At 37.1% G+C, this 27679-nt stretch overlaps 1 protein-coding gene across 1 annotated transcript in view; it reads left to right on the top strand.

Moving 5' to 3' along the window:
• Positions 1–24422, top strand: part of CDK13 (cyclin dependent kinase 13) — a 43866-nt gene extending 19444 nt beyond the window's left edge. The window contains exons 6-14 of the mRNA XM_062491644.1: positions 6501–6690; positions 9197–9253; positions 11904–12005; positions 12124–12201; positions 14286–14402; positions 15323–15454; positions 17733–17938; positions 20894–21448; positions 22557–24422. Of these exons, the coding sequence (XP_062347628.1) occupies positions 6501–6690; positions 9197–9253; positions 11904–12005; positions 12124–12201; positions 14286–14402; positions 15323–15454; positions 17733–17938; positions 20894–21448; positions 22557–23413 (2294 nt within the window). The 3' untranslated portion in view covers positions 23414–24422. The remainder of the gene's footprint in view (positions 1–6500; positions 6691–9196; positions 9254–11903; positions 12006–12123; positions 12202–14285; positions 14403–15322; positions 15455–17732; positions 17939–20893; positions 21449–22556) is intronic.
• Positions 24423–27679: the final 3257 nt, after the last annotated feature.

Genomic DNA, 27679 nt, shown 5'->3' with positions numbered 1-27679 from the left:
ATGTTTTTCTAGTTAATTTAGTTTCTAAGGCTGTGTATCATATCCTGATATAGTTGGTACTCATCTGCTTTTTCAATTAAGGCAGTTTGGGTTTTTTTTATTGTTGTTATTGTTGGATATCAGTAATTTAATATACAGTACATTCAGTTTTCTAACAATAATGTAAGTGTTGGGCCCACTTTACAGTATTTGATTTAAGGATATTTTTTAAAATAGTAATATTGGACTGAAAGCGAGCAATAGCTTGACTTGTACAACTTTGTCCTGATATTTTGAGCTGCATTACATGTTTTTAAATGACACACTCAAAAGTCTGGAAGAGTGGAAGAGAAAGGATTCCCCATGTTAAAGCCTGCCTCAATTTTTTCAACATCTTATCTTCAAATAAGATGGAATAAATTGTATCAGTGTTTTATGCTGGCCAGTTTGGACTATAAATTTGAAGACATGAACATTTGGGTTTATTCTTTCTGTACTAACCATTAGAAAAAGAAGTGTAACACACTGGGAAGTGTTGTACAAATTTTGTAAGTGCATTTTCCTCCATCAGTGGAAGTCAGCACCTTAGGCAGCATAATTGATTGTATAGATTGGCATATACAAAGCAGATGGGTGATATATGGGTCTGTATATTGAAGAACAGAAGTTTTTCACTTTGCAGTCTTCATTATGCATGAGATGTGCTTGATAATAAAGTTGGAGAATAGCATTATTGTTTACTAATTAGTAATGTAACTTCTTAATTCTCAGGCACAATCCTGGCAGATAAAATAATGTATGTTGAGTGTGGCCACAAAGAGTATCAGTTTTATAAATTCCTGTGTAGGCTGTTCTCATCTACCTATCATTCAGAGGGAGATGGGTGAACACCCAAATGTAATGATGGAAGTTGAGGTTGTATTCCTTCTTTTGTGTGTTGAGCCATCTTATCAGTTATAAAATTAATTACTGAGAAAACGCCTTTCTCACTTTGGACTGATGTCAGTTTTGTTTTTTTCCTATGTGAGTGTATCATTTATATGATTTTAGTCTATGTCTTTTTAATCTGGGCACTTGAGATGGTTCTTCATTCTTAAGTTGCTTCTAACAGCTGGGAGATGTTTGCAAGTGCTCAGGAGTCTAGCTGTGGGATTGACATGATCTCTTTTTACTAAACAAATGGAAAATGTCTGTCCTAGCTTTTGTTGCTGTAAATGTAAACACAGTAAGTGTACTGCCTGACATCCCTTGCTCATTTTGACCAGGATAGGTATTTCTACTAACTTGAGGGAGGATGTAGAACTTGGCGTGGAAACCAATAATAAAAGATTTGGTTAACATTGCAGCTTAGAAGTTTCTTTCTGGGGTTTGTGTATGTGTGTGTGTGAATTACCTGTTTATATATGTGTGTTTCTGTAATTAATTTTAAGGTCTAAGTTTACTTCAGATTAAATTTTGAATTGATTTGCAGTACAAATTAGCAAACCATTTTAGGCATCAAGTTGGTATTTTTATTGGCAGTAGTGTAGTACAGGAGGACACTGACTCTTCAGTATGTTGTAATATGACTGGCAGGTTACTCACAGCTGTCAAGGAGTACTTACTCTGAAATCTTGTGGTTTGGAAGGAGTCTGTGATAACAGTCATGTAGTCAGTGTTACGTGGAAGCTAGTTTTGTTTGTGTTCCCTAGGAAGTTGAGTAAAAGCAGAGATCTGAATTTTAGAAACCTCTAGTGCTCTACAGCTTGCCTTGCTGCTCCCAAAATAGCTGATAGAAACTTACCCAAATAGTTTTCGTGCTAGAGCTAAGTTATCAGGAATAGTGTGACTGCTTGAGTAGTGCTTCCTCTTTGTGTGTGCTGTACTGGGCTTTGGTCTGGAATGAGTACAGACCTAATAATGTGGCTTTTCAACTTGCTCCATGTCAAAATGAGAAAAATCTCCTATTACTAATCAAAGATATTTGTTTGTCTGCTTTAAGTTTTTGGGTTTGGTTTAGTTTTTTGGGGGTTTTTTTTGTTTTTTTTCCTTATTTCCCTGTATTATATGATGAAACGAGTATTTACCCCCAGAGCTTCTGTATGCTCTTGGAATATATTCCTGTTTCAGAACAATCATGGAGTTCCTGCAAGAGGAAAATGCAGTTGAACTTGAAAGGGGAGAATAGCACAGTCATTAAACAGAAACTTAGTATTGGGTGTAGTATTGTATACTATAGTATTGGGTGAAAATGTAAAAAATAGTATAGCAGCAATGTTTTCTTTAGTCTTCAGGTGATTAATTCAGTAGGTATGGTGATATTTGTTCTGGAAATTAGAAAATAGATTAATAAAACCTGAGTCAAAAGAAAAGATGAATGTCTATTGAAGGAACTTCAAGGAATTGGTGGGCAATTTGTTCTTTAGTTTTCAAGCTGTGGTTGATAAAATCCTGTTTAAAACTCTTGGAATAGTATATCATGAGTACTAGAATAGAAATATTAAGGAGATAGAATAGGAAATGTAATCCAATTATTTTCAATTAAGGGTAAGAATAATCTATGTATTTCATAGAAGAAGCTGGAGGAGGCTTATTAGCAGCATGAAAATGATGGAGTCTCATTTTGAAAACTGGGTACAGAACAAATGTTGAAAGCCTGTTTCAAACTCAGCATTGTATGTACTATGTACTGAATGAGGCAGGGTTTCTGAGGTTTCTTTAAAGCACTTCTGTATTTCAAGATACTACTGTAATTCATTTATACTAGAATTGAATTTGAATATGTATGTAATAAGGCATTTCTGCTCTCCTGGGTCCTCAGATCTCTATTTAATCAGATATTTTGAGAAAACATTGAACATCTTTCCTGTGAATTTCATTTGGAAAATACTTGCTAAAAAGCCATCATCTATGGAGACTTTTGGATCATTCTCCCCTGCACCACCACCCTCCCTTCTCAGTCTGAAGCACTTATATCTTTGGGAACAAATGGTGTCCTATTTTGTTGGATCTCTGTGATTTGAAGACAGTCCAAAGAAATCCAGAGCCTGCCTGTGTCACAAAAACGCAAAGTATGTTTTGTTAGGATTTTTTGGCCTCTCAGAAAATCCACTGTTTACTGAAGATCATTAGTGCCATGTTTTGTGGGGTTACCTCTCCTATATGCAGACCTCTATTGCATTACACCTGAGCTCATTTCATGTGAAGAAACTGCTTCTGCTTCCATGACCTGAAACATATGACCAAGAGGAGATGTGCTAATCCTTTAATTATTTTAAATTGGTACGTCACTTGCTGAACCCCATCAATCTTAACTGACAAAATGATTAGAAAGGTGCATTTTTCCAAGTGCCATCAATAGGAGTAACATGAGGATTATTTCCATCCGTGTGAATCTCCTTTATTTATTGTGTACTTTCCTAATAGATTCAGCTGCTCTCTCTTATCCCATATTCAGAAATTGGCAGTGTTCCTACTGTTCAGCTGTTCCAGCTGCTGCTCTATCAACACATAGTGACATTAAGATTTCTGATCATCTCAGTAGATTAAGGAAAGTAGATGTGCTTTGTGATGTTCACGAAGGAAACAGGCCACCCAGGCGACAACCCCTCTGTTAGCACTTTGTTGCAGTCCTTGGAAATGGACTGTAGGCTTTCTCCCACCCCACAGGTGGGAAGTGCGGGTCTTCAACACAGCAGCAGTAAGATGAGTAACTTTGAAGTCAAGTAATTCTGAGTTCATTTGAATTGCATGCACTTTACTGTAAGAGGGCTTTAGGTGTTTTTGTGACACTGCTTCACAAAATGAGGACTGGGCAAAGCTAGCATCAAGCTAAACATAATTTTAAAATGTAGCCCCCAAGTTACAAAATGTTTTTCCCTCATAAAAGAAGAAACTTATTTCTTCTGTTTTCCTTTTTTGAGGAATGGATATTTGTGTGGCATTTGTTTTGATAGAACTTAAGTATGCTGTGAGCTTGAACTCAGACTAAGCTGTAGTAAGCACTCCTGCCTGTGCATAGTTCATTTGTGATGTCTTCCATGATTCTTTCCTTCTTCCTGAATGACTCACTGCTTTCCCTTTTATGGAGGATCAAATCCTCCAATGTGATGAAAAGCTATGAAGTTTTGAAATTATCAGGTGAAAGGAATAATGTAACCATTTTGTTAACAGAAACTACAGATCTCTGTCAGAAAAGGGCACCATGTTTGTGTAGGAATGAATTAACAGGAGTTTGACTTCAGTTCGCTTAATAACTTTTTTGCAGCTACAGTCCCTTCTACATAAAGCTTGAGTAATACTGAAAATCAGGTTTGAATTGTAAGATTGCCAAGGTTAATAGATTAGTTTTCATATTTTCTCATGCTGAATGAAGTTTACCAGTTTTTCTTTTAAAGTAAATTTTAATAACATGTAGTTAGGAAGTAGGCAAGAATGCACAAGTGTAATTAATCTGTACATTTGCTCTTGATCTCATAAGGAGGGATTATTTAGCATTTATCCTATTTTAATGTGTATTTCTTACTAAGAGCTGTAGAGAATGTAAATAATCAGTTGTCATCTCCCAAAAGTCTACTTTGTTTATGTATCTTCTCTATTGTTGTCAGCATTTCTTCTTGTATGAGGGTAACAATTGTGATTGCTGGTTATAAATAGCAGTGAAAAAATCTCAGGAGTTAGTGACAGAGCAGGAAATTGCTCAAGCCATAGATCCTGCTTTGCATATATACAAGAGGTCTCTGTTCTGCTGTTCTCACTAAACAGTTCTACAGTCAATCTTTCCCCTTGTCATATACACACATGTAGCCAGCTGCCATTACAGAGTTAACTTTCTCTTATACTCCAGAGCAAGAACGTACCAAGATTTACTGGTGTTCATTCAGTTTTGTTCAGCTGAGAACCTCTGAAGGGCACATCTAGGTTATTCTGACACTACAGATTAATATCAGCTGTTTTGTTCTGAGGTGTTTTAAAATATGGCATGGTTCATACTTCAGTCATTATTGAAACAGATCTAACAGCAGATTTCCAGCTGTCTAATTTGAAAGGACTAAGATTAGGAGCCTGTGTGCTTTTCCATGTTGAACTGGTGAACTGAATTGCTGAACTCAGTTATGCAAATTGTAACACAGCAGACTTTCAATTTTTCATAGCTCTTAATACTTCGCTCTCTCCTTGTGAAGTGATGGATGCTGTACATTCCTGATTCACCTCCTGTTTCACCCCCTCTGTACACAACAGCAGGGCTATTTTATGATGAGTATTTTGCTTCCTCGGTATAATACACATCAGGACAAAAGGACCTAAGTCAAAACCAATGAACTCTTGAATGTCTTATGCAATAGCCTGTGCTTTAGCTGATGTATGCTGATCATTGTTACAGGTTTAACACTTCCTGTATAGTAATCTTGGTCCTGAATAGCAGCTGGACCTAGCATTCATTTTTCCCTTTTCAGCTACTAAACAAGAAAAGGAGTCAGTACATTAGAATGTGGCCATGTATGTGTACAGCTTCTGTTGAGCTGACTTCTCATTATTGCTCCAAGACTTTAATTAGTTTCTGAGTTGAAACTTTTTAAGGAACAAGAGCGTATAATGAGTTCTTGTTGGGCAGAAGCAATCTGTAGTAGTAGATTTGAGGTTTAGGAAATGCAAGATAAACAGGCCCACTTGAATCCACATGCTGGGTGGGTCTGTCTTGCTTTCTTCACTCTGCAGAGGCTGCACTGTTCTGTGTGTCCCAGGGTGAAGAAGGGAAAGAATGAAGTACTAAAAAATATATTGTACTGGGAATGGTTGTTTTGGAAATTTGTTACTGCTAGTTTTGAATCACTCAACACTTTTCCTCTTTAAGAATACTTACATGTATCAAAGAGCCTTGGCTTTAATGGCTTTATTGGTAGAATGGTACAGGCTGATGTGAGGTAAGACCAGATTCTCTTGTGCTTAATGTATGCATGTGGCTACTTAAAGTATGAAGTCTGTCTTTGCAGAGGTGCTGTTACTACTAGGTTAGTTGTGCTTTCTCATTTTTTCCTGTCTTACAGGTATTTTTAGTCTGAGAAGAGCAAGCTTATTTCTGACCCGGTTATACAGAAATCTTTTAAAAAATTTAATTACTGAGTGACAACAGATGAACAATAATGCACAATAATTCTTTTATATATATAGTTTGTAGATTTCTCTCCAAAGTTTACATATGTAATATTAACACAGTTAATTTTTCTTGAAATAAAATGGGTGGAGATTGAGAGTTGTAGGGAGAGCACACGTTCATCTAGACTGAAACACCATGTGGTAATACTATTTTTCTTTTCACAAACATTTGACTAGTATAATTGTTTATATGGAACAGCAATTTATTAAAACCTTTTACTGTACTATATTTCACTGGACATGAGATACAGCTATAAATATTGCAGAAAATCTAAGCAGTTTTATGAAAAATGCTTCTGATTTTAAAAAGCAGGCAACAGCAATGCTTTGGACTGCTCTTAAATCAGTTTTTCTGTCTGTATTTCTCCTACCCTTTCTTTTCATAGGTGCATTTTACCTGGTATTTGAATATATGGACCATGACTTGATGGGACTGCTGGAATCTGGTTTGGTTCATTTTAATGAAAATCATATTAAATCTTTTATGAGACAACTGATGGAGGGCTTGGCCTATTGCCACAAGAAGAACTTTTTGCACAGAGATATCAAATGTTCAAATATTCTACTGAATAATAGGTATGGTTATTACTTAAAAGTACATAACAAAAATTGTATGTTAACTATTAACAACATCTTTAAATCATTCTTTCAATCTTCACAGTTCACCTGACTAGAGTCATTAGCAAAAGTTATTTTCAAAATTGCCTAATTTCTTTAAAATAAATTGCAAAATACTAATCCAGTAATGTTCCTGCTTAACACTGGAACCTGCAGCTGTGTATTAAACTTAATCTATGTTAAAAGAAAAGACTCAATTTTAATCATGCTAAGTCAGAGTACCGGGGGGAAATGTTCTCAATTAAAATATATTAAATCAGAATTGTAGGATGTGTTTGATGTGTATTCTTTCTGCCATCTCATTTCAAGATTGAAGTGTGGCTAGGCTGGTTCTTCATGATAGTTCTGAGGTCCTCGTCATCATCTGTCAGTATAATGCTTTAAAAGAGTATTTGATCAGGCATGTTCAAACTTGTCTTAACTTACAGTTATTGCTATAATCAAAGGGGGAGAATAATTTGTTTCTTTCTACTTTAACACATGGTAATTGTGAATCACATTAGTAAGTGTGGTGCTTTCAGTGTGCAGCAGCAGCAACAAATAAAAAGCCAGTGTGAAGGTAGTGTATGACTTCATTATTAGCTCTTGTGCATCATAACCTGGAGTACTAAATCCAGGGAGCAACATAACAGTAAGGTTTATAACAGCAAAAAAAGGGTATAGTTAAAAAAAAGAGCAGGTAATGAGCTTCTGGGATTTGTTGTCACAGGAATTTCTCTGGGTAGTGTCAGGAGTTTCAAAAAAGATGAAACACATTCAAGGATAGGATCATTAACACCTTCTAATGGGAATGGACAGAGATGCCTATTTTAGCATCCTTAACACAATGATTGTAGGTCATGGTTGCTTTGAGGAAGATGAGCCCCAAAGGGTGTGGGTTCACATATTCTCCCTAAAAATCTAGTGCTGCTGTTGGAGATTAAATACTGGACTAAATGGGTCAAGGATCTATTTTGATAGACCTAGTTTTCTCCCAGCTTTCTCCAGATTAAGTTTTCTATTTCTTCCTTCTATTTCCCTTAGAGAGAACTAACACTAGGCTGCTTTTAGCTCTGTATCCTACTGCAGCCTTGCCAGATTATGATGCAGATTCTTAAACACATGTACATGTTTCTCCCCATTACTCATTGTGCCCGCACACCTAATGTTATTACCTGCTGATCTCCAGGGTTAGTGTTTCTGTATGCCACTGTGGGAACTCAGAAGCTGGGTGTAACCTGACAGAAGAAACCTGGAGAAAAGTACCTCATGGTAGAGGAGGACCTTGTTATTTTACTGTGCTCTCCAATCCAGGTTACAGAGTTGTGTTTTTCCCCCCAGGATAGTGTTTGAGTATCCTTAGATTTTTCCACCAGTAGCAGAAAAACGTGATAGTAGATCTGAATAATTTTAAGACAGTGTTTCAAAAATCCTATTAACAGTTGCAGCCTGAAGCCAAACATATGGATTATGTATCTTTTACATGGGCAACGTAAATTAATTTTGAGCAAATACATTTATCTTCTACAAATACATTCTCACAAGTAAGCATGTAGATTTGAGGGGAGTATTTTGTTAATGGGTGTTCTCCAAAAATCAGAGTAGAGGTCTGAGGAGAAAAGTGGATGGAAACTATAACCTGTATATTTTATCATCACAAGATGGTCATGTACATGTTACTGCTGCAAAATTGTCATGCTAGTTGCAAATCTTGCCCATCATTTGCTAAAATAACATGTATTTGAAAGTGATGTGCATTATAAAAACTAGCAGTACAGAAAAGGAAAATCACATAAAACAGTCTAACTTTCATTTTGTGCATTAGAGAAGCTTGCAGAAAGCTTTCTGTTTGAATCATCTAGACTTTACAAATAGTTTGAGTTTCTGGTCATAGAGCAGTAGTGCCCTTTAGCTGTGGGAACTTCCAAGCAAGAGCTCTGTATCTTTTACTCTTCCCCTCATATATGGAAAAACTCAGGAATGGTTTAGGGGTCGTATCATTCAGCAAGCTGGCTGCTGATGAAAATAGAAGCCCTTATCTGGTCAGTCACCCTGATGTAAAGGCTGTATTTGAAATGCACAGCACAGAACAGGACTTTGATGGCTTCCTAAAAGGAAGTATGACTGCTGATAGTTGTTTGCTGTACAAATACTCGTGCTAGCAGTAAGGCCTGCGAAAATAGCAGTTCCATCCCTCAGTTTTTTCCTGCAGAGTTACTGACTGGAATATTTTATGGTATAGACCTAAATTTTGACTAACATCCAGTAATATAAATGGCATTTGATAAGCATACCTAATTTTGCTATTCAGTAGGTTAGCATACTACTTACTGAAGAGATGCAGAGATAGCAAAGCATTGCCTCTTCATTAATGTGGTTTGGTGACAATCAGTTGTAGCTGTTTCAGTCTTAAACTTTACCTGATTTTGGGGGAAGAAAGTTTAACAGAATTCAGCACTAAATAATTCTTCACTTTTTCCACCAGAGGGCAGATAAAGCTCGCAGATTTTGGGCTTGCTCGGCTGTACAACTCAGAAGAAAGGTAAGATACAATTATACTGTGAAAAAGCATTCAAAAGTTTAATCTTTTTGCATAACTATTATCAGGGACAGAAGACTGTTTTGTTTAGAGGAAATGTTACTGTACTATAATACAAGTAATTGCTAAGGAAAGTGAAAGAAATACATGTTGTCTTACACTGCATAAAACCACACAAGTCTCTTTGTGCGAGTGTATTGCTTTTCCAGGTGTTCTGGATAAATAATGGTAGAGACTGGCCATATATTGATTGGAATTTAAATTACAGTCCTAAATTTCTGGTCCTGTAAATCTGAGGTATATTTCTTCTGTTGATATACCAAAAATGTTATATAGAGAAAGCAATTCTTTTCTGACGCAAATTATCATACAGTTCCTATTCAATAAGCATTACTTTTGTGTAAGATTTAGTTTACATTTCAAGAGCTTCATTGTATTCTTTAGGCAGTCAGTGCTGTTGAATCTGCTGGAAACAGAGATACAAGTTCAAATAAAAGTTATTCTGAAACTCCTTGTGACTTGTGCTTCTGTTGTTCTTGGCTTCATTATGCTCATACTCCAGGAAACAGGTGCACAGTTTTTTATGGTTAAGGACTTTAGCATTTACTTTGTAATGTAGTGTTTGTCATGTGGAAGTGACTTCTCAAAATCCAGGCTGAATGTTCACTACAGTAATATGTCCATGAGGTGGTTGGATACAGAAGTGGGTGGATGTCTGAGCTTACTTTGATTTTTGCATGTCTAATTTGGGAAATAATATTGATAATGTTAGCTTTATGGGTTTATTGTTTTCTACACAGCTCTTAGGTTGTTGATAAATGTGTTAGCATTAGTTTCTGAGCTGTTGTCTCAGAATTCTTTATTTCTGGAAGAACAGTTACAAAAACTGTTGAGTATAGTAGCAAAGTGAAATAATCTTAAGCATCTAGCTAATTATTTTTTTGTTTGGATGTACTTAATAATAAAAGGATGGTATCCTACCTTCTTGTATTAACATGCACCAAACTGGCCTAATGGGGTTTTCCCTCTGGTTTACTATATTTTGCTTGGGTTTTTTAAATGTCTCTTTTTAAATTAATTTAAATCTTGTTGGTAAAACTCACCATTTGTTAAGCATTGAAAATTCAGTGTCCTTATAATGCCAGTAACCTATTGTACTGTACATGAAATAGCAACATTATTATGCCATTATGCATAATGAAAACAAGATTAAGATTTAATTAAGATAGCTAATAGAATTGCCAGTTGAACATGAGAAAATATTTACAATCTCAGTAGATTTTTGTCTGTTTTTTGTCATTCATTTTCCTTCTGACCTGCAGTAACAGATGTAATTAATGTATATCAACAAGTGTATAATAGCTGCTGGTTTTCCTTCATGTACTTTGCTTTTGGTTTGCTATTGTTTAGAATTTAATACTGTTTGAAAGGGTAGGGGCATAATGGGGAAGAAATAAAAATTTAAGTAAATTCTGATTGGTTGTTGTAGTTGTGCTCCTTTAAATGCTATTCTGGTAGATTTAATGTGTTTGGAGTTGGAGATATGACAGATTGCATGACAAGGCAACTGTTCAAATAAAAGCCACCATATACTAATACACATGAGTAATGTATCTGTAGAGATAGTCTACATGTGAACATTTCATAGAGGAATGTTTGCTTCAAAGATAAATATGATAAATGATGGGATTGTTTCCAAAAACATGCTACCTTTTAAAAAGGAATTGTAGTTATGTGTGTTAATGAAAAAAGGACTAAGATGATTTTACAGAAATTATACCTGTACTACTGAGAATGCTGTAAGAGCATTCTGTGGTTGTTCATACTTAATGTTACTTTTTCTGTTTGGAGTTACTTAGTGTTGGTAACAGTGAATAAATGAGAAAAACCCAGAAGGAATTCTGGAATAATTTTTAAAGCATCCTGGTTGAAACAATACCAAAAGTGAACATCTCTTTTCTGCTTTCCATTCTGAACTGTTGATGCTGTAGTTCAGCCTGTGCACAAACAAAACAGTATGTCTGTGTTAGTAGAAATCTTTGCTTTAGTGGGAGGATGGAAAGGATTACTCACAGTGGCCCAAATTTATGGTTAGAGCTGTGGAGAATTAAAAATGTTGTGACATATAGGAAGATACTAGAAGCATTCCAGCATTCCAGGCTTTGGAATCAAAATTGGTGAATTAATGTAGTTCCAGAAAAAGTCTTTTATCTCCTTTGCTTATACTTAGAGAGGGAAAAGTCACTTCTTCCCTTCTTTTTAAAGTGCTTGTAGAGGTCCTGTATTCAGTATGGTAATAGTGAATAGTTGCATGGAAGTTACTGGTTTTATCTAAGCAGGTCCTGCTCCTGAAATAACTAGCAATGTAATAAATATACAGTATGGGTTTTTGAATAATAATGGAGATACAGAATTCTCATAGCACCAAGGTGGCTGTATGGTTATTATTTATAACTTCAGTCTGAGGTTTTGCAGCCTTCATCAGGCAATTGTGTTTGCTTTTGTGCAGTTATAGCTTTGCAGGACTACAATTAAAAGAGAGTGGAAGATTGTACTGTTCTTAAACAGCATCACAGAAGTGAAGTCCTTAAGGTATCATCATCAGTGTGATCGTATTAGAATGACAGTTGTCTCTTTTTCTTTCTTCCAACAGCCGACCATATACCAACAAAGTTATTACGTTATGGTATCGGCCTCCTGAACTTCTCCTTGGGGAAGAAAGATACACACCAGCTATTGATGTCTGGAGTTGTGGGTAAGAGTTTGGGTAGAAGCATAGCAAGGATAAAAACAAGCCAAAAATAAATCTTAAAATCTCTTATCAATCTGCACTGAAAGTCATAATCATGGAATTTTGCAAAACTGTTTTACAGCTGTATCCTGGGTGAACTTTTTACAAAAAAGCCTATATTTCAAGCAAATCAAGAACTTGCTCAACTGGAACTCATAAGGTAACTAGCAAGCACTGCTACATAGTAGGTGCCTCATAATTTGACAGGTTTCTTTTCTTAGTGTTAAAATCTGAGATAATGCACTGCAAATACTTGCAAGTGCTTAGTTACTGCCCCAAGTGAGATGTTAGAGGTTTTGAGGGGCATGTAACACCAAGTGACTTTGGCACAGACATGAAGGTTTCTTTGTGAGTGCTATGTGTTCCTAGCAATGTACAGTTTATGAGTAAGATGGGCTTTTGTAGAGTAGCTGGAGTTGCCTATTACTAAAATTGTAATGAGAGAGTAATCAAAATGCCTGTAATTTTTAAGATGATGTTGCAACTTGCTTGCAGCAAATCAAAATGAGAACATGGACAATAATAAGGACAAGTGGGATTTGGGAGGAACAGCTATTTGGCATGCTGCTGGCCATGAATTCTTGTTTCAAGCCTACTGTGTACACACCTGGGCTTTATTGCTTTGGCAGGAATATTTCTGGTCCCTTACAAACTGCCAGACATTTGGCGGAGATAAAAATTCTGTTTCTTTCCTTGTTGTCAGTAAATCATAGAATGATAAGTATTTAATTCAGTGGAACCAAGAACATCCTTTTCTTTCCCTTTATTCAGCAAAATTTGCTCTTGATTCTGATATAATAATTGGCATTGTAAATGAGGAGAAGTGTTCTTCCTAGAAACAAGGGGAAAAGAGGATGAGTCGTATAGAATTTAGAAAAAGTGAACAGTAATTGGTCAAATCAACTTAATAAAAATATTACAAAGTAATATATTGGGATGTTTTTCAAAATAGATTGAACAGTACTGAATGTTTCTGTGTATAGTGTTATTAGCTGGCCTGGAAAAATGAAGGATTTAAGAGGTGCAGAGCAGATCAGTGGTCATTTTTGGCATAAGAAGAATTAAACACAAGAGTTTGGGAATTTTTATTTTTGAGCACTAGATGGCATTGAAGCACATGAGAATGAGTAACTCGAAGTTTTTCTTTGTGTTTTACCTCTGGTACAAAACTTTGTGATGTCCTGCTGGAAGCTTCTGTTTGTGTCTCATTTCTCATCTTCACTGATGCTATACAATTTTTGTTATTTTAACGTAATATATCAGTTTTATCAACATCTCTGCTGTGATCATGTTGCAGTCAACAGTACTACATTTATCTTTTCAAACTTTATCAAAGAAGACCTGAAGTACATTCTAATAGTAAGAGATTTATTATTTCTGTTCTCCTTCCTGAAAATTAACAATCCCCAACCAGAGTAAAGTCAGGTGCATAGCACTTGGGGCATAATTAATAAATCATTAGGTCTCTTACACTAACCATTTAAATCTTATAAAAAGGAAGGCTGAACTAGGGAAATGTATTTGCAAAATGTCCTTTTATGACTGCCTGCATCAGAATTTGAAACTTTCCATATATGGAAATACCTTATGAGTTCTACCACTCAGAAGTGTGGTGTTCAACTTCTGCTTGGTTGGAAAAAAGGATGGGGATGGAATGTGAGGCATAAGAGTATGGGCAGCTCCATTTGTGGAGGTAAATGAGGCTTGAGACATCAAACTCGTAACTAAAGTAAAAAATGCAGGAAGTTTTCTAGTGGTTTCTGCCATTAGGACTTACTGAATTTTTTGCCCTTTTTTTCCCCATGTGTCTTCAGCATTAAATAAATTCTCAGTGAAAACTGCTTTTTCAGCTGTTTGGTGTATTTTTCTTCAGTGGTGTTGGGAGCTAAGGACATACGAGTTACTTTAAATGTGGGCTATCCAGTTCTTCTAGTTAGATACCTAGAGTACTCTTCAGATGTAGTTGGTTAAGTTTTTCAAAACATTTGTGTAGAGGATGTGTGGGCTGGAGTGAGGCAGAAACAGTAAGTTTAGTCTGTGTGGGGTGATTACCCTTTGTAGACAATTCACCATTATTTAATGGTGTTGGGCATTTGACAGTGGAGAAATTATATCTAAAAATAACCTGAACATGAAAATTGAAATTTTATTTTGTTTTCACTGTATTTGCAAGAATAAAAATGACAGCTGTCCTCACTTGTGGTTTTCAATCTCATACCCTTTTTTCTCTTCTTTTTGGTACAGCCGAATTTGTGGAAGTCCTTGTCCAGCGGTGTGGCCTGATGTTATAAAATTAGCTTATTTCAACACAATGAAACCAAAGAAGCAGTATCGTCGAAAACTGAGAGAAGAGTTTTCTTTGTAAGGATTAAGAATTAGTTTAGTCAACTATAATAGCATAAAGTTTTTCCAGAGACTTTATGAACTTCAGTATTTTCTGGAGAATGAGCATACATCAAGTGTAAAGAAAAAATGGCTTTAGGTTCTTGTCCTTCCCATGATACCCACAGAGCTTGTATTAATCCTTATTTAATACAAGTGTCAAGAAGAGGAAAGAAGGCCTTAAAATTTCAGCCACCTGTCAGCTTTCACCTAAGGAAACTTTTTGGTACATCTGCTTGTTGCCATATCCAAAAAACAGCTTAATTGTTTTTTACTGGTAAAACTGGCTACAGCTAAATATGTAGTCTGGTTAACATTACAGTCTTTTGGGTCATAAACTCATTCAACACAGAGGAGTTACCTGAACCATATGTTCTAAAGTACTACCACTGGACTAGTTTTGTGCATATATCACAAGTGAAAGGTATGGAAAACAGCTGTAAGCTTATTTTAAAGGGGTTGTTCCCCTCCTTCAGGTATAGTGGGTTTCAGGAGAAATGCATCATCCTGTTCATATTGATGAGACTAATGTCTTTGAAGCAGTAGAATTGTCTGTGAATCAGTCAAAACTCCCAACTCCCTGGTGGTAAATTCCAAAATGTAGAGTGACAGTATAGTCTTGGCTCTAAAATGTGGGTGTGGTTTTTTGCAAGGACGAGGTTTCGAGCAACGAAACAGCACAAGGTGAAGAAAGCCTGGGTTATATAACAGCACAGGTAGTAAAAGGTGAAGTTTATTACTGCCTCTAACTATCAAACTCAGATTGTGGGTGTTTTTTGTTAGTGTATAAGTGACCTGAGGACTTAATGATCATCTTGGATGTGTTTATTAAAATTTTGCACTGATGTGCATGATACAGAATAAAGATGTAACGCTTCCTCTGTTTTGCACTTTTGTAGCATCCCACCAGCTGCATTAGATTTATTCGATTATATGCTTGCCCTGGATCCCAGCAAGCGCTGCACAGCTGAACAAGCTCTTCAGTGTGAGTTTCTGCGAGATGTGGAACCATCTAAAATGCCTCCTCCAGAGTAAGTTATTTCCACTGGTAATGCTACTGACCTCTAGGACGTGTGAATATGCACTGATTTCAATAAGTTCATTGTGGTTCAGTAAAGAGATGGTGGCAGAAATATTGATGTGTACAGTTGTTTAAAGGTGATTCTGCAGTAAAATGCTTGTGTAGCGAAGTGACTCTGTGTAACAGATAACAGAGTTGATTTGTCATTCCTAGATTGAGTTACTACCTTTAAAGAAAATACTCTTCTGTGAATGTTTCTAATATTTATAAAGCATAATTTCTCTTTTATCTTGGTTTATCAGTGTCTACTTTTTCCAGGGATATTGAGGTCTCCATGAATCGGAATTGCTTTCTTTGATGATAGAATGACACTGGGTATAGAGTTCTGCACAGGTACCTGAGAGTTAAAGTCAAATACAGTAAATTGTTTCATGAGCCAGATAAGAGCCTTGGTTTTACAGGCAGGAAAAGTGAAATTGTGTAGGGTTGTTCTTGTCAGTTTCTCTAGAGGAAATGTATTGCAATGTCCTGTAGGATTTTTTTTCAGTGACTTTGCAGTCATTTCAGTGTGTGCAAATCATATTGGAGCATGTCCCAAGGAAAACAATGAAAAGATACTAGAGAATCTGCAGGACTCATTCTTTTCTCAATATAGCTGTCAGAACATAGAATCTCTGATACTGTTTGAGTAAACTGAACTTCCAAGGCAAGCTTCTTTCTATCTAAGAATTTTTTTATCTAGGGATTATATTAAAATTCTTTCTAGACTTACCTGTTACATACACAAGGTTGTTTTACAGAATCACAGAATGGGTGAGGTGGGCAAGGACCACAGTGGGTCATCTGGTCTAGCCTCTGTGCTCAAGTGGTGTCATCCCAGAGCACGTGGCACAGGATTGTATCCACATGGTTTTTGAGTATCTCCAGTGAGGGAGTCTCCACAGCCTCTCTGGGCAAACATTACTAATGTTCCTGAAACGTGAGCTGAAGAAGTTTCATTGGCTGAATATAACTATATCACTGTGTGAAAATTAGAAATCGGTGATCTCAAGCTGTTTATTGAAGTTTCAGAACCACTTTTTATAATGTTGCTTGTGTGCATTTTAAAGTAAGTGAATGGGAAGATGATCTTTTCTTCAGGGATGTGGCATCCATTCTAGAAACTGATATATGGAAATCGAAAACAAACTTGTCACTGGTGTCATTTTAAAAATTAGGAGGAACCATACTCACTTCTGGCGCAGCACAGGAAAGTGTCAACTGTTCTCTTGAGAGACTGAAGTTCTGTTTTGGGAAGGAGTAGCTGTTCATCCAAAGAAAGTGACAGGCTGATTGGAAGGACCATAGGATACTTCTCACAATGAGTTCTTGCTTCCAGTTGTTTTTCAGAAAATACTTGGCAGGTGGAGGGAGAGAATAAAGGAAAAGGTTGTTGTAATTGCCTTTCCAGTCCCTCTTGTCATTCATCAGCTAATTTTTCTATGTTCCTGGGTGACAAAATTGCTAAGACAGTTAATATGTAATAGGAGAACATAAACCACTATTTTTACTGCCCATCTCAGTATTTCTGTGGGTCTTTGTGTGTTCTTCAGGAAATCAGAATTGAGATGCCTGCAGGGAACTGTAATGGAAAGACAGAGTTGGTGGCAGATAAGTTTCTTAGAAAAATTTTGCCTCTGCATTTATGTATCTTCAAGTATATGCCCTTGATCTTCCTGGTATCCCAGTTTTGCTAGTGTCAAGTGATACTTATTCATGCAACTTATTTCTGCAACATTTCCCTCCCTCCCCCCCCTTTGTTGGTTGCCTGGGCTGTACACTATAGATACTAGATAGCTATGTCTGTTACTGGGCACAAACGTTTGACCTAATGACTCAGCAGTACTTCTATAAGCAGACAGAAGGACCCTGAAAAAATGATTTTATGTTGGTAACTTAGTTATCTGGTAGTATGCAAGTTGTATTTCATAGTAACTGTGCAGCATTGATTTTGAAGTTTTGAATAACACAAATAATTAGGAATATAATTCTCATTTTAAGATACTTTTTCCCCCTTTTCTGCCAGGAGGACTTGTGCTTCAGAAAGAGGCACTCGGTAAAGAGTTTTCAGCCAGAAAAAGCAGGTCTGAGATTTTGCTGGCTTTTGAATGTTTCCTGATTTATTTCCAAGTTCCAGTAGGTTCACCTTTCAAAAGTTACATAATGTACAATTTAAGTGTTTTTACCAGTATGATTAAAAAATTTTTAAAACAGGGATAAAACTGATTATCTCCAATCATTCTTTGCAGCCTTCCTTTGTGGCAGGATTGCCATGAGCTGTGGAGTAAGAAACGCAGAAGACAGAAGCAGATGGGCATGACTGATGACTCTACAGCAACTAAAGTCCCTAGGAAGGATCTGTCTCTAGGCATGGATGAGAGCAGAACCAACACCCCACAAGGCATGCAAACTTCTTCCCAACTCAAAACTCAGGGCAGCTCTAGTGTAGCACTTGGTCAGTAATATTTTCAGTTCTTATAATTACCTACTACTTGGATTGCACCTCTAGAAATTTTAGATGTTATTTGCAGAGTATTGGCGTCTCCTGGATTCTTGAGGGAGGAACAGTATTGTAAGTTTAATCTTTGTTACATAAGATCTACCTTTGCTTTTGGAAACATAAGTGTTCCTTTCCAATTTTACCTAACTTGTCAGCCTGGTCAGAGCAACTAACTTGTTTGCTCTGTATTCTGAGGGAATTTTAGCTCTTGCTCGTCTAGAATTCTTTGGTAATGCTACAAGCCAGTAGCTGTTCAGAGTTTCCCACAACCTCCATAGATTAAATAAGCTTTATTGGTACTGGTAAACTGGTCAGAAAGCAGAGTTTAGAACAATTGTCATTTCAAATGGAGCAGATTCCATCTGCATATTATGTTAGTCTTCAGCTTTCCAGATTGCTGGGGCTAAATCAAGTTGTAAATAAAAAAAAAACCACTCAAACCTCAGAATCTGTTATGACACGAAGTATCTACCTCTGTGTTGCACTGCCAGTAATTCTGAAACTTAACCAAAGACTCTTGCTTGAGGCAAGTTTCACAAATATAAAAAAAAAGTAATGGTTCCAGTATGGAGACCATTTGAGATTCTCAGCAGTTAAGTGATAGTTCTTACAAAATATGTAGAAATACAGAGAGTAACAACACCAAATGGATACCTGTAAGTTAAATGTAAGATCATTTTTGATTGTGCAAAGTAACGATAAATCCTATGACACTGATAGAGGAGTTCAGCTTAAAAAGTTTTTGCATTCATAGCAGCTGCCAGTTCTTTAATACTAACCATCTTGAATCAACCCTTAATTTAACAGTAGAGCAGAGGTCCAAATATTCTGGGCAGAGATACAGTGAAAGTAGTTATTTTGATCATATTTTATTGCAATTTATTGCCTCTTGCTCCATTCATCTGGTTTCTCAGTATGCAAACCAGCTATGAGATTCTGCTAATCCATATGTTTAGGCTGAAGTTTCAGCAGCATTTTCAACAATTACTTTCTGTAACTCTTTCTCCCATCCATGAAACTATATTAGAAATTTAAAGAGTCCAAAAGATCGTCGTTATCTTCGTGCTTTGTAACAGCCTGATGAGACTCAGTAGTTAGTTAGTCATTAATACTGACCATGTAAAAAAACCTAAGCAAATAGAGAAGGAACCAGTCAGACCTATATTTTTGTTTACCCATATGTACCCAGAAAAATATGTCTAGATAGAAGAAAGTTTAATATTCAGTGGAGCATAGAGGCTCCTGTATATTCTTGTATTAAATAAAATACTTCTGGAAGCTGTAATGCACCTTAGATAATATTATTAATAAGACACATAACTGCATGACCATATGAATGCTTTAGTCAAAACTCTCACATTTGTTTCTAAGCAACCCAAAAGGAGAGGTTAAAAAGACATTGTATCAATTACTAATGTTCTGATTCATGAAGGAGACCCCTGGTAATTGCATTTTGCAGTTTCACAGGAGCTATTCAGAGCTCAGTAATTTTGTTACGACAGATTTCCCAGAATACAGTTTTCTGTTAGAATGAACTTAAAGCTAACCAAAGAGTACTGAACAGGTTTCCTTGTTTGGCATTTTTCTGATGAATATTCACTAAGAGTCTGAGAGAAGTTTTAATGTTGCATATACCATCCTCAGATGTGACAAAATCTTCCAATAATCACAACATCTAAGTGAGAGTCAGCAGTATGAGGCATAAGAAATTGTGATTTATTTCTTTGTATTGCTGAATAGAAGGTGGATTATATTCATATAGATAACATAAAAATTTTGAAGCCCCTGGATCCTGCTTAAGTAGATTCGTAAAAATTTTGAAGCCCCTGGATCCTGCTTAAGTAGATTCCAAGTGCTTGTATCTTGGTGCACATCCACAAGTGTAGTTGTGGATTGTGAGTTTTGCAGTACTTTCCAGCTGTGCTGCTCTTAAATTTTGCAAGGCAAATACTTATTTTGTGTGTGTGTGTGTGTGTGTGTGTGTGTGTGTGTGTGTGTGTTACGCATGGCTTCTAATCTGCTATGACTTAATATATTGATAAGATAGCACGGTGGCAAGGATAGAAGAGGACTGAATATGTTTGTGCTGACCTGGGTTAAGAAAAATTCAGAGTTTGACCAGCCTGCTCACACACTCATTTTCTAATTTTTAACTGCTTTCTTCTCTAATTCATTTGCTCATAGGGCATGTTGCAATCCATGCTGCTTCACTTCTTTCAAAATAAATCACCACAATTGGTGTTTGAAGCTGAGAAACTACTTTGATACTCAAACTTCCTTATTCATAGTCCCCTGCATCATCATAATCTCTTATTGGTGCCAAACTCCATTTAATTGAATTAACTGTACATTATCACATCTTTCCTGCTACTGAGTGATTGACTTCTTGTCCATCAAAGTCAGCACTTCTTTTTTCATTTATACTGTGATCTCCTAGGCCACCTAGAGCCAGGTCACTTGGGCAGATGTTAAAACCCAAGTGCTGAATTAGAATGGGCTGGAATATGGCTGGAAATTGATTTTGCAGACGGCTACTTTTTAACAAAGGGTTGTGATATGTCAAAGATAGGAAAATTTATGGGGATTGGAAGACTTTCAGCTGCCTGAAGCAGGTGGCCTTAAGCCCCAACTTAGTTATATTGTGGAAAATTGATCTCTAGCTTGGTGTTTTTCCATCTGTCCAAGTGCATGTGTGCACCTCATGGAAGTCACTTTGGTTATATTGGATCTTACTGTTCCATTTCCTATAGATACTCCCCAAAGACAGTTAGTATGTGAAAGCATTCAGTTTTTGTGTTGTCCAAACCCATGCGTTGCCAGTTTTGTCAGCCATGCTAGATTAGTCTTCTTTTGAGTTTCTGAAATATGTCAGTTCTAAATAATACTTAAAAACACCTTTTTTGTCTTTAGCAAAAACAAGCACTGGACAGCAGTTAAACCAGAATGAAGTGGCAATCCTGCTAAACCTGCTACAGTCTAAAACAAGTGTTAGTTTGGCACAGTTTGCCCAAGTATTGAATATTAAGGTAAACCCAGAGACTCAGCAGCAACTAAATAAAATAAATCTTCCTGCTGGAATTTTGTCAGCAGGTGAAAAACAGTCAGAACAGCAGCAGCCGCCGCCTCCGCCACCACCTCCAGAGCAGGAGCCTCTGAAACAGCCGATGGTGACGCAGCCCCCTGTGCCACCTGCTCAGCTGGGTCAGCCTAAAGTTGAGACTGATGCTGCTCAGGCAGCTGTGCAGAGTGCATTTGCTGTTCTGTTGTCTCAGTTAATAAAGGCTCAGCAAACAAAACAAAAAGATTTTGTGTTGGAGGAGAAGGAAAATGGATCAGGAAATGAAATGTCATTACAACTCAGGCAGCCTCCAGAGCCCGCCACTCCTGTGTCTGTCAGCCGGGACGACGTGGAATCTCCTGCACCTGGCTACCCACATCTGATCAAGTCATTATACATGTCTGCAGGTACTGAATGCCTTTATTGCAACTAGTAAATACCTGGAGCACTGGAGATGTAATATTTTGGGAGTAGAGAATTAACATGTTTCCCATATGAATCTGTGTGAGTATAGGAGATTAAATTGATTTTGGTCACATTTTATGTCTGGATCAGAGAGTTTGTCTCTTAGTTTAACAGGTGCCATGCAGACAGAGCAAACAATACCCAACCTAAGAGTTGGGCAATTACAATTACTAATAGATCACAAGAATTGGTGATGAAACATGGATCATTATTCTGGGGTTGGGGTTTTCTTAGTGATTAAGACACTTTTCTAGTAGGTGCATAGATGTAATTTGCCAGTTTTGACTGTGTGTTTAGGTAATGCTTATTTTGGTGAGACCAAATATTTTGGTTTGGGTTTTAATGCTGACTAGAGCAGTTCCTTAGTGTCAAATTCAGTGGTTGCCTGTAACTGTCACACACGCAAGGCTAAAGGTTTTCATTGAGGTACAGGAGTGGTTTCTGTAGTCTTCAGTTTCATCTTTTCATCTGTTCATCTTTTTTGGGTTGCGAATTCATTTTATTATGGTGGACCGTGTATTGTTTTGTGGTATTTGCAGCTGTTGAAAGAAATATTCTGAAATACTTTGGGGCTGTTCTTCGAGGGGTTTATGGGGTTTTTATGAGAGGTGTGGGTTTTTGTTCATATTTATTTTAAACCTTGAGTGTTGCTGTTCTTTGATAGGGTGGCCTTTTCTCCCATGAGACTTCTATCCTTATCCTTGAATCTTTCTTGATCCTTCTTTGAATTTTTAGTGTTTGTGTTGCTTGAGTTTTGTTCTGGTTGTTTGGTTTTGCTGGGTTTTTTTTAAGGAGCTTGTACAGTTTTTCTTTAACTGATTGCCTGGTAATCTTACTTTAAGGAGTAACATACATCATGCTCCTGAGGCAAATGAGCTGTTACCAAATTTTGTCCAAAATAATTGATATAATTACTGGTAAACTTAACTAACAAATTCATGAGAATTGAAGTTTAAAAACCTTTGTGTTTTTCCAGAAAGGAGTCCTTTTCGTTCTGGTCCTGTTACTTGTATGCTTTTATTCCAGAGCTTTTATTTTTCATCTTCTTAGGTCAAGAGGATTTGGTTAGGCAATCTGAGATGAGGCTTCTGAACCGAACACCTGAGCAGGAGCGCCCTCGGATCTTGCCTCCAGATCAACGTCCCCCCGAGCCACCGGAGCCTCCGCCGCTCACTGACGAAGACCTTGATTATCGGACAGAGAATCAGCATTTGCCTATAAGTAACTCTTCAGGAACAGATCCTCACGCAGGAGTGAAAGCAGCTCTTCTGCAGCTGCTGGCTCAGCACCAAGCTCAGGCGACAACGGAGGAGCCAGTACCAACGAGTGTGGATTATCAGGCTAGAGACTCCTATGTAACAGGCCCAGACTACAAGGATAACTTTGGATCATCATCCTTCTCATCTGCCTGTTACAGCACTAGCGATGGAATAGGAAGCGGATCATCAGGAGTATTAGAAAGGAGGAGTTTCCTTGGAAACTCAGATATTCAGTCTTTGGATAACTACAGTACTGCTTCATCTCACTCTGGTGCTGCCCCTCCTCCATCAGCCTTTCCAGAATCCTTTCCCAGCTCAGTAACTGGTTACGGAGACATTTACCTCAACGCTGGCCCCATGCTGTTCAGTGGAGATAAAGACCATAGGTTTGAATACAGCCATGGCCCAATCCCGGTTTTGGGGAGCACCAGTGATGCTTCCGCAGGGCCAGAGAGTACGCACTCTTTGCCCACAAAGATGCACAACTATAGCTATGGAAGTAATTTACAGGAAAATCCCACTGGCATCAGCCACGTGCATGGACAGACTTGGACTTCTCCTGCCCAAGGACCTGGCTATTCTCAAGGATACAGGGGACACATTAGCACATCCACAGCGAGAGGGCGAGGCAGAGGGTTACCATACTGAGTATCTGTTTTTCCTCAGGCACATCATTTTTATCTGGAAAAACTTCTCTCCCGCTCCACCCCCCCCCCCCCCCCCAGCTGCAATTTAAAGCAGCAGTTCAACAGACTTGAATAATGTTAATTCAACAGCTTTATTTTTATGTGGAAAAGGGTCTTGCATACAGTAGGAAAAATTTAAAAATGCTTACAACTCATGCTGTCTAAAAACTAGATGATTGTACATGTTCACAAACTCTAGTTCTGACTTTTATTTTGTATTTTGGCAGTTTTAAGTGGATGCTAAATTTAGGGACATCAGCTTTTTATGGCACTCTTTCAAATCTTCTGAACTATGCACATTTGTGCTTTTTTTGTAAGTTTGGACCAACTTTTATGTAAAAAAAGAAATTTTACAACAATCAAAGCAGGGCACTGATTTATTTGGTAATTTTCTTTTTACAGAACTACCTTTAGTCAAAGGTCACTGTCAGTCTTTGCACTGCTTTCAGTGTTATTGTGGAAGGTGTACTTCGTGCTCATTTCAGATAATAAAACACAACCTTTCTCTTGATGCAAAATTTTATAAATATTTGGTCAACGTTTTTTTTCTTTTAATAAATAAAAAAGAATGGGTGTTCTGGTAAAATGTTCTCTCCATCTCCCACGCTTGTTTATATAAAAACTGTTTTACTTGAATGGTAAGTGCCTTAACATGTAAGCTTAAGGTCTGCAAAAATTTGGAAGTACTTCATAGGTTGCTATGAACATAACACCTAAACCTAGGTAATTAACAAGAGAATTCAGATAATAAGAAACTCAAACAGGTCGTAATCTTGTGGTGTTTACTTCACATGGGCCAGTTACTTAGCGACCTGATCTTACCTAGATAAAATTGTAATATCCAAACTGAACTTCATGAGAAACGCTGAAAGTGAAGAGAAAAATGAAGAGTGTAGTTTTTCCTCAGCTCCCTGTTGGAGTTGTAGTGTTTTAGTTCCTCTGCCAAATAAACTATACTTTGTATGTCCTTACCAAGTGATGAAATAGTTTTTTTTTCTCTTAAATGTCAACAGCAGTAATTTCTTTACTTTGTGTGAAAAGCTGACACTGTTTGTCTTTTTACCCCAAGTACTGCATTGTAGAAAGTAACCAAAGGAAAAAAAGACCAGTATTAAAAGCAATGACAAAATGTTTGACACTAGTTGTAATTCGCTGTAAACTTGTGATTGTGCCAATTATTTGATTTTATATCTGCTATTCCACAGAATATTTTAATATTGGAATTGAGTGTCTCGGAACAACTAAAACTACTATAGGTAAAACTCTTACCAAGACCCACTCCTCATACTAATTGCAACTTTCAGCATGTTCTTATTTTTTTGTTTCTTCTGACAAGTGGTCTCTGTCCTGCAGAGGAGGTATGGTTATATTTTGCCTGTACATAAAAGGATGTGTTGAAGACCATATTGGAAACAATTTTCCAACTGATTATCCAGTTGACAAATCGGTACCTTATGTAACTGAGTGTTTAAATACTACATTTTAAAAAGTAAAATTTCTACTTACATTATTACAAATGTTTTGTCAATGACTTTTTGGATTTTCAGAATAGAAGCCAAAGCTGTTGGTGTTTTGTTTTAATTGAAAATCCTTTAATTGAACGTTGAAAATTATTCATGTATGTCTGATTCCCACACTGTAGAGCATGGACAAACTCGCTTTGCTTGCTGTGTAGTGTTTGAGAATCTGGCAGATGAGGTATGGAGAGAGTCCTGCTGCTTATGCTGTCGCCAAGTCCAGCAGTTGCCTTCATTAGACACAGTAGAAAATCCTGCCATCTGAAAATAGAAGTGGCCAGGTTAGAAACAAATGCAACCTGAATAGCCTGTGCTTAAGAAAGGCAAAAGCTTCACATGAGTGACAGTGCACTGGACTGTTTTTCCCTTGAGTAAGGACATCCCCGTAGCATATTTCTGCTAGTAAAATTTAAAGACAAAAATCAGTAGTGTCATTTAGATATGGACAGTGTCGGCTAAGGCTCTTTGTAGACACACAGTTCTTTTTTTGTTTTTGTTTTGTTCGGTTTTTTTTGTTGTTGTTGGTTTTGTTTTTTTGTTTTTTTTTTTCTAGAATCAAGCAAAAGACTTTCAAAGCTTATGTGCACTTACTTTCACTAAAGATGTGCAGTCTGGGGTTACTCAACTACACTTGTGTAACTGCAGGCAATAGTTGGCTAAAAACACAGGTAAGTTCAAATGCAAAGTAGTTCTCAGAGAAATAAATTAATCGACTTCCAATACAAAAATACAGGAAGAAGCATCTCCTACCTTCCCCTTTGGACATAAATTTTTAAGTCATTTACTTAGCTTTATTTGATACAGAGAAGTTGGTCCCCTCTGCATCTGTAAATGAGTGTGCCATTTCCTCTTGGGCTGGCAGTACTCTCAGATATTGTTCTACCAAAATGGATTTCAGTCTTGGCCATGAAAAAAACCCCAACAGCCCCAGCGCAAGTAATCCTGACTGTGAGAAGGTGCAATAAACAATTGACTTCCAGATGAATCAGAAAACAAAACTCTGGCATGCCGTAGCAGATGAATACTGTACAATGACTTTTCCCCAGCTTAAGGATTACTAGCCATGGCTTTGAACACTGTATTCGCCTGGGACAAGAGTGTTGGGATAATTTGGAGAGAAAGTTAATGTATTTCCATATGCGATAACTCTGAAAAAATTGCTTTCTCTGTAACCCAGGGAGTCTTCTTGGCTCTTTTGGTAACACCTTTCCTCTTGGGCTGGTGGAGGCTGGGTGCAGGTGAGGAGCTCTGCCCTCGAGTGTGGCAGGAGGATTGGTGCCTGCGGCCACTCTCCCCAGCCTGGAATTGTACCTGGGCAGGTTAGCAGCCGGGGAACTGCCGGGCTCTAAGGATGGTAGGTCCACATTCATTTGTACCAGACCTGTGTGTTACTTGTCAGCATTTCTTTTGAATTAAATCACATGACAAGGTGCTTATGGCAGCATTTTACCCTTATGCATGAACTCCACTCAGCAGAGAGTCTCTAATAGTTTGGCATTTTACATCACATGGCTCTTGCATTTTTGATGCAGTAGTAGACATTCTGAAAACAGTTATTTTTCTATGGAGCTATGGCTTTTATTACTTTCTCCCTCATTCCTCTGGGCTTATGTTTTCCATGCTGCAACTCCAAAGTGAGCTACAGAGACCTGGATACTACTACATCAAAAAGTAAGTGTTGTGTGTTTGTATTTCTAAGTAAATATACTGAAATACTGTAATAATGGACTATCGGATAGCAAGTACTTATTTATGTTAAGTGGTCTTTAGCCATATCAAGAAGAAAGCGAGCATGACTGGACTGCTTATGACCATGACTTAAAACACTTAGACTATTACAATGCTAAATTCAGCCAAAGGAAAAGGAAACCACTTTTATGGGTTGCTGCTGGTCATTATCCTGAACAGAATGAACAGTGCTAGAGAAGAGATATAAAAATACATGTATCCTTAAATGTTAATGTAATTTCTTGGAAAAATAATTTTAAAATGGCTAACTTCTATATTTTCTTATGTTTCCATAAAACATGGTCTCTCTCAAATTTTCTCCATCCCATAGTAGTGTCAGGTGCTTTCTAGAAGCAGAGGCAGCAAGTGCCGTGTTGTAAATTCTTAACGGTTTTGAGCGCTCTTCTTTTGCTTTCAGTTTTGGTGGAGGCAGTTCCAGTTATGGTGAAGTTTACAATTGGATAAGTTTCATTGATAATGGTGTGGTAAAAACTGAAGTATTGAAGTAACACAGGATACCTCTTGCCTGCAGGCAAATTAGGTCTTGGACCATGAATTCTGTTTCCGAGAGAGAAAAAATGTCAAATGTACTACTTGCATTCTTTTCATTAATAAAAATGTGCAAGTGTTTTACATACAACATTTCTCCAGTCTGTTCTGTTACGGTGTTTTTTACATGAGGAAATTTTGGCTATCACCCTTCTTGAGAGTTTTGGGATGTTCTGTATTTGCAGAAGTGTGTCATGAAATTGAAGAATCACCAGAAAATTTATTTGAATTCTATATTTAAAAATAAAATTACCTTGGGTTGACTGAAAATCAAATTAACTTGCTTATCAGGGTGAAGAAACTTTACTGCAGGAGTTATTTCGAGACAACTTAATTTAAAATAAATTGTTATGCTTCAGCTTGCTTACTCTTTGTTATTTTAAGCCATTTGTATATAAAATGTATTGTGTGGCCTGTAAATAAAGTACATGAAA

This window comes from Cinclus cinclus, chromosome 1 (assembly GCF_963662255.1).
Source record: "Cinclus cinclus chromosome 1, bCinCin1.1, whole genome shotgun sequence".
NCBI classification, from domain to species: domain Eukaryota; kingdom Metazoa; phylum Chordata; class Aves; order Passeriformes; family Cinclidae; genus Cinclus; species Cinclus cinclus.
This window is presented reverse-complemented; position numbering and strand designations above follow the sequence as displayed.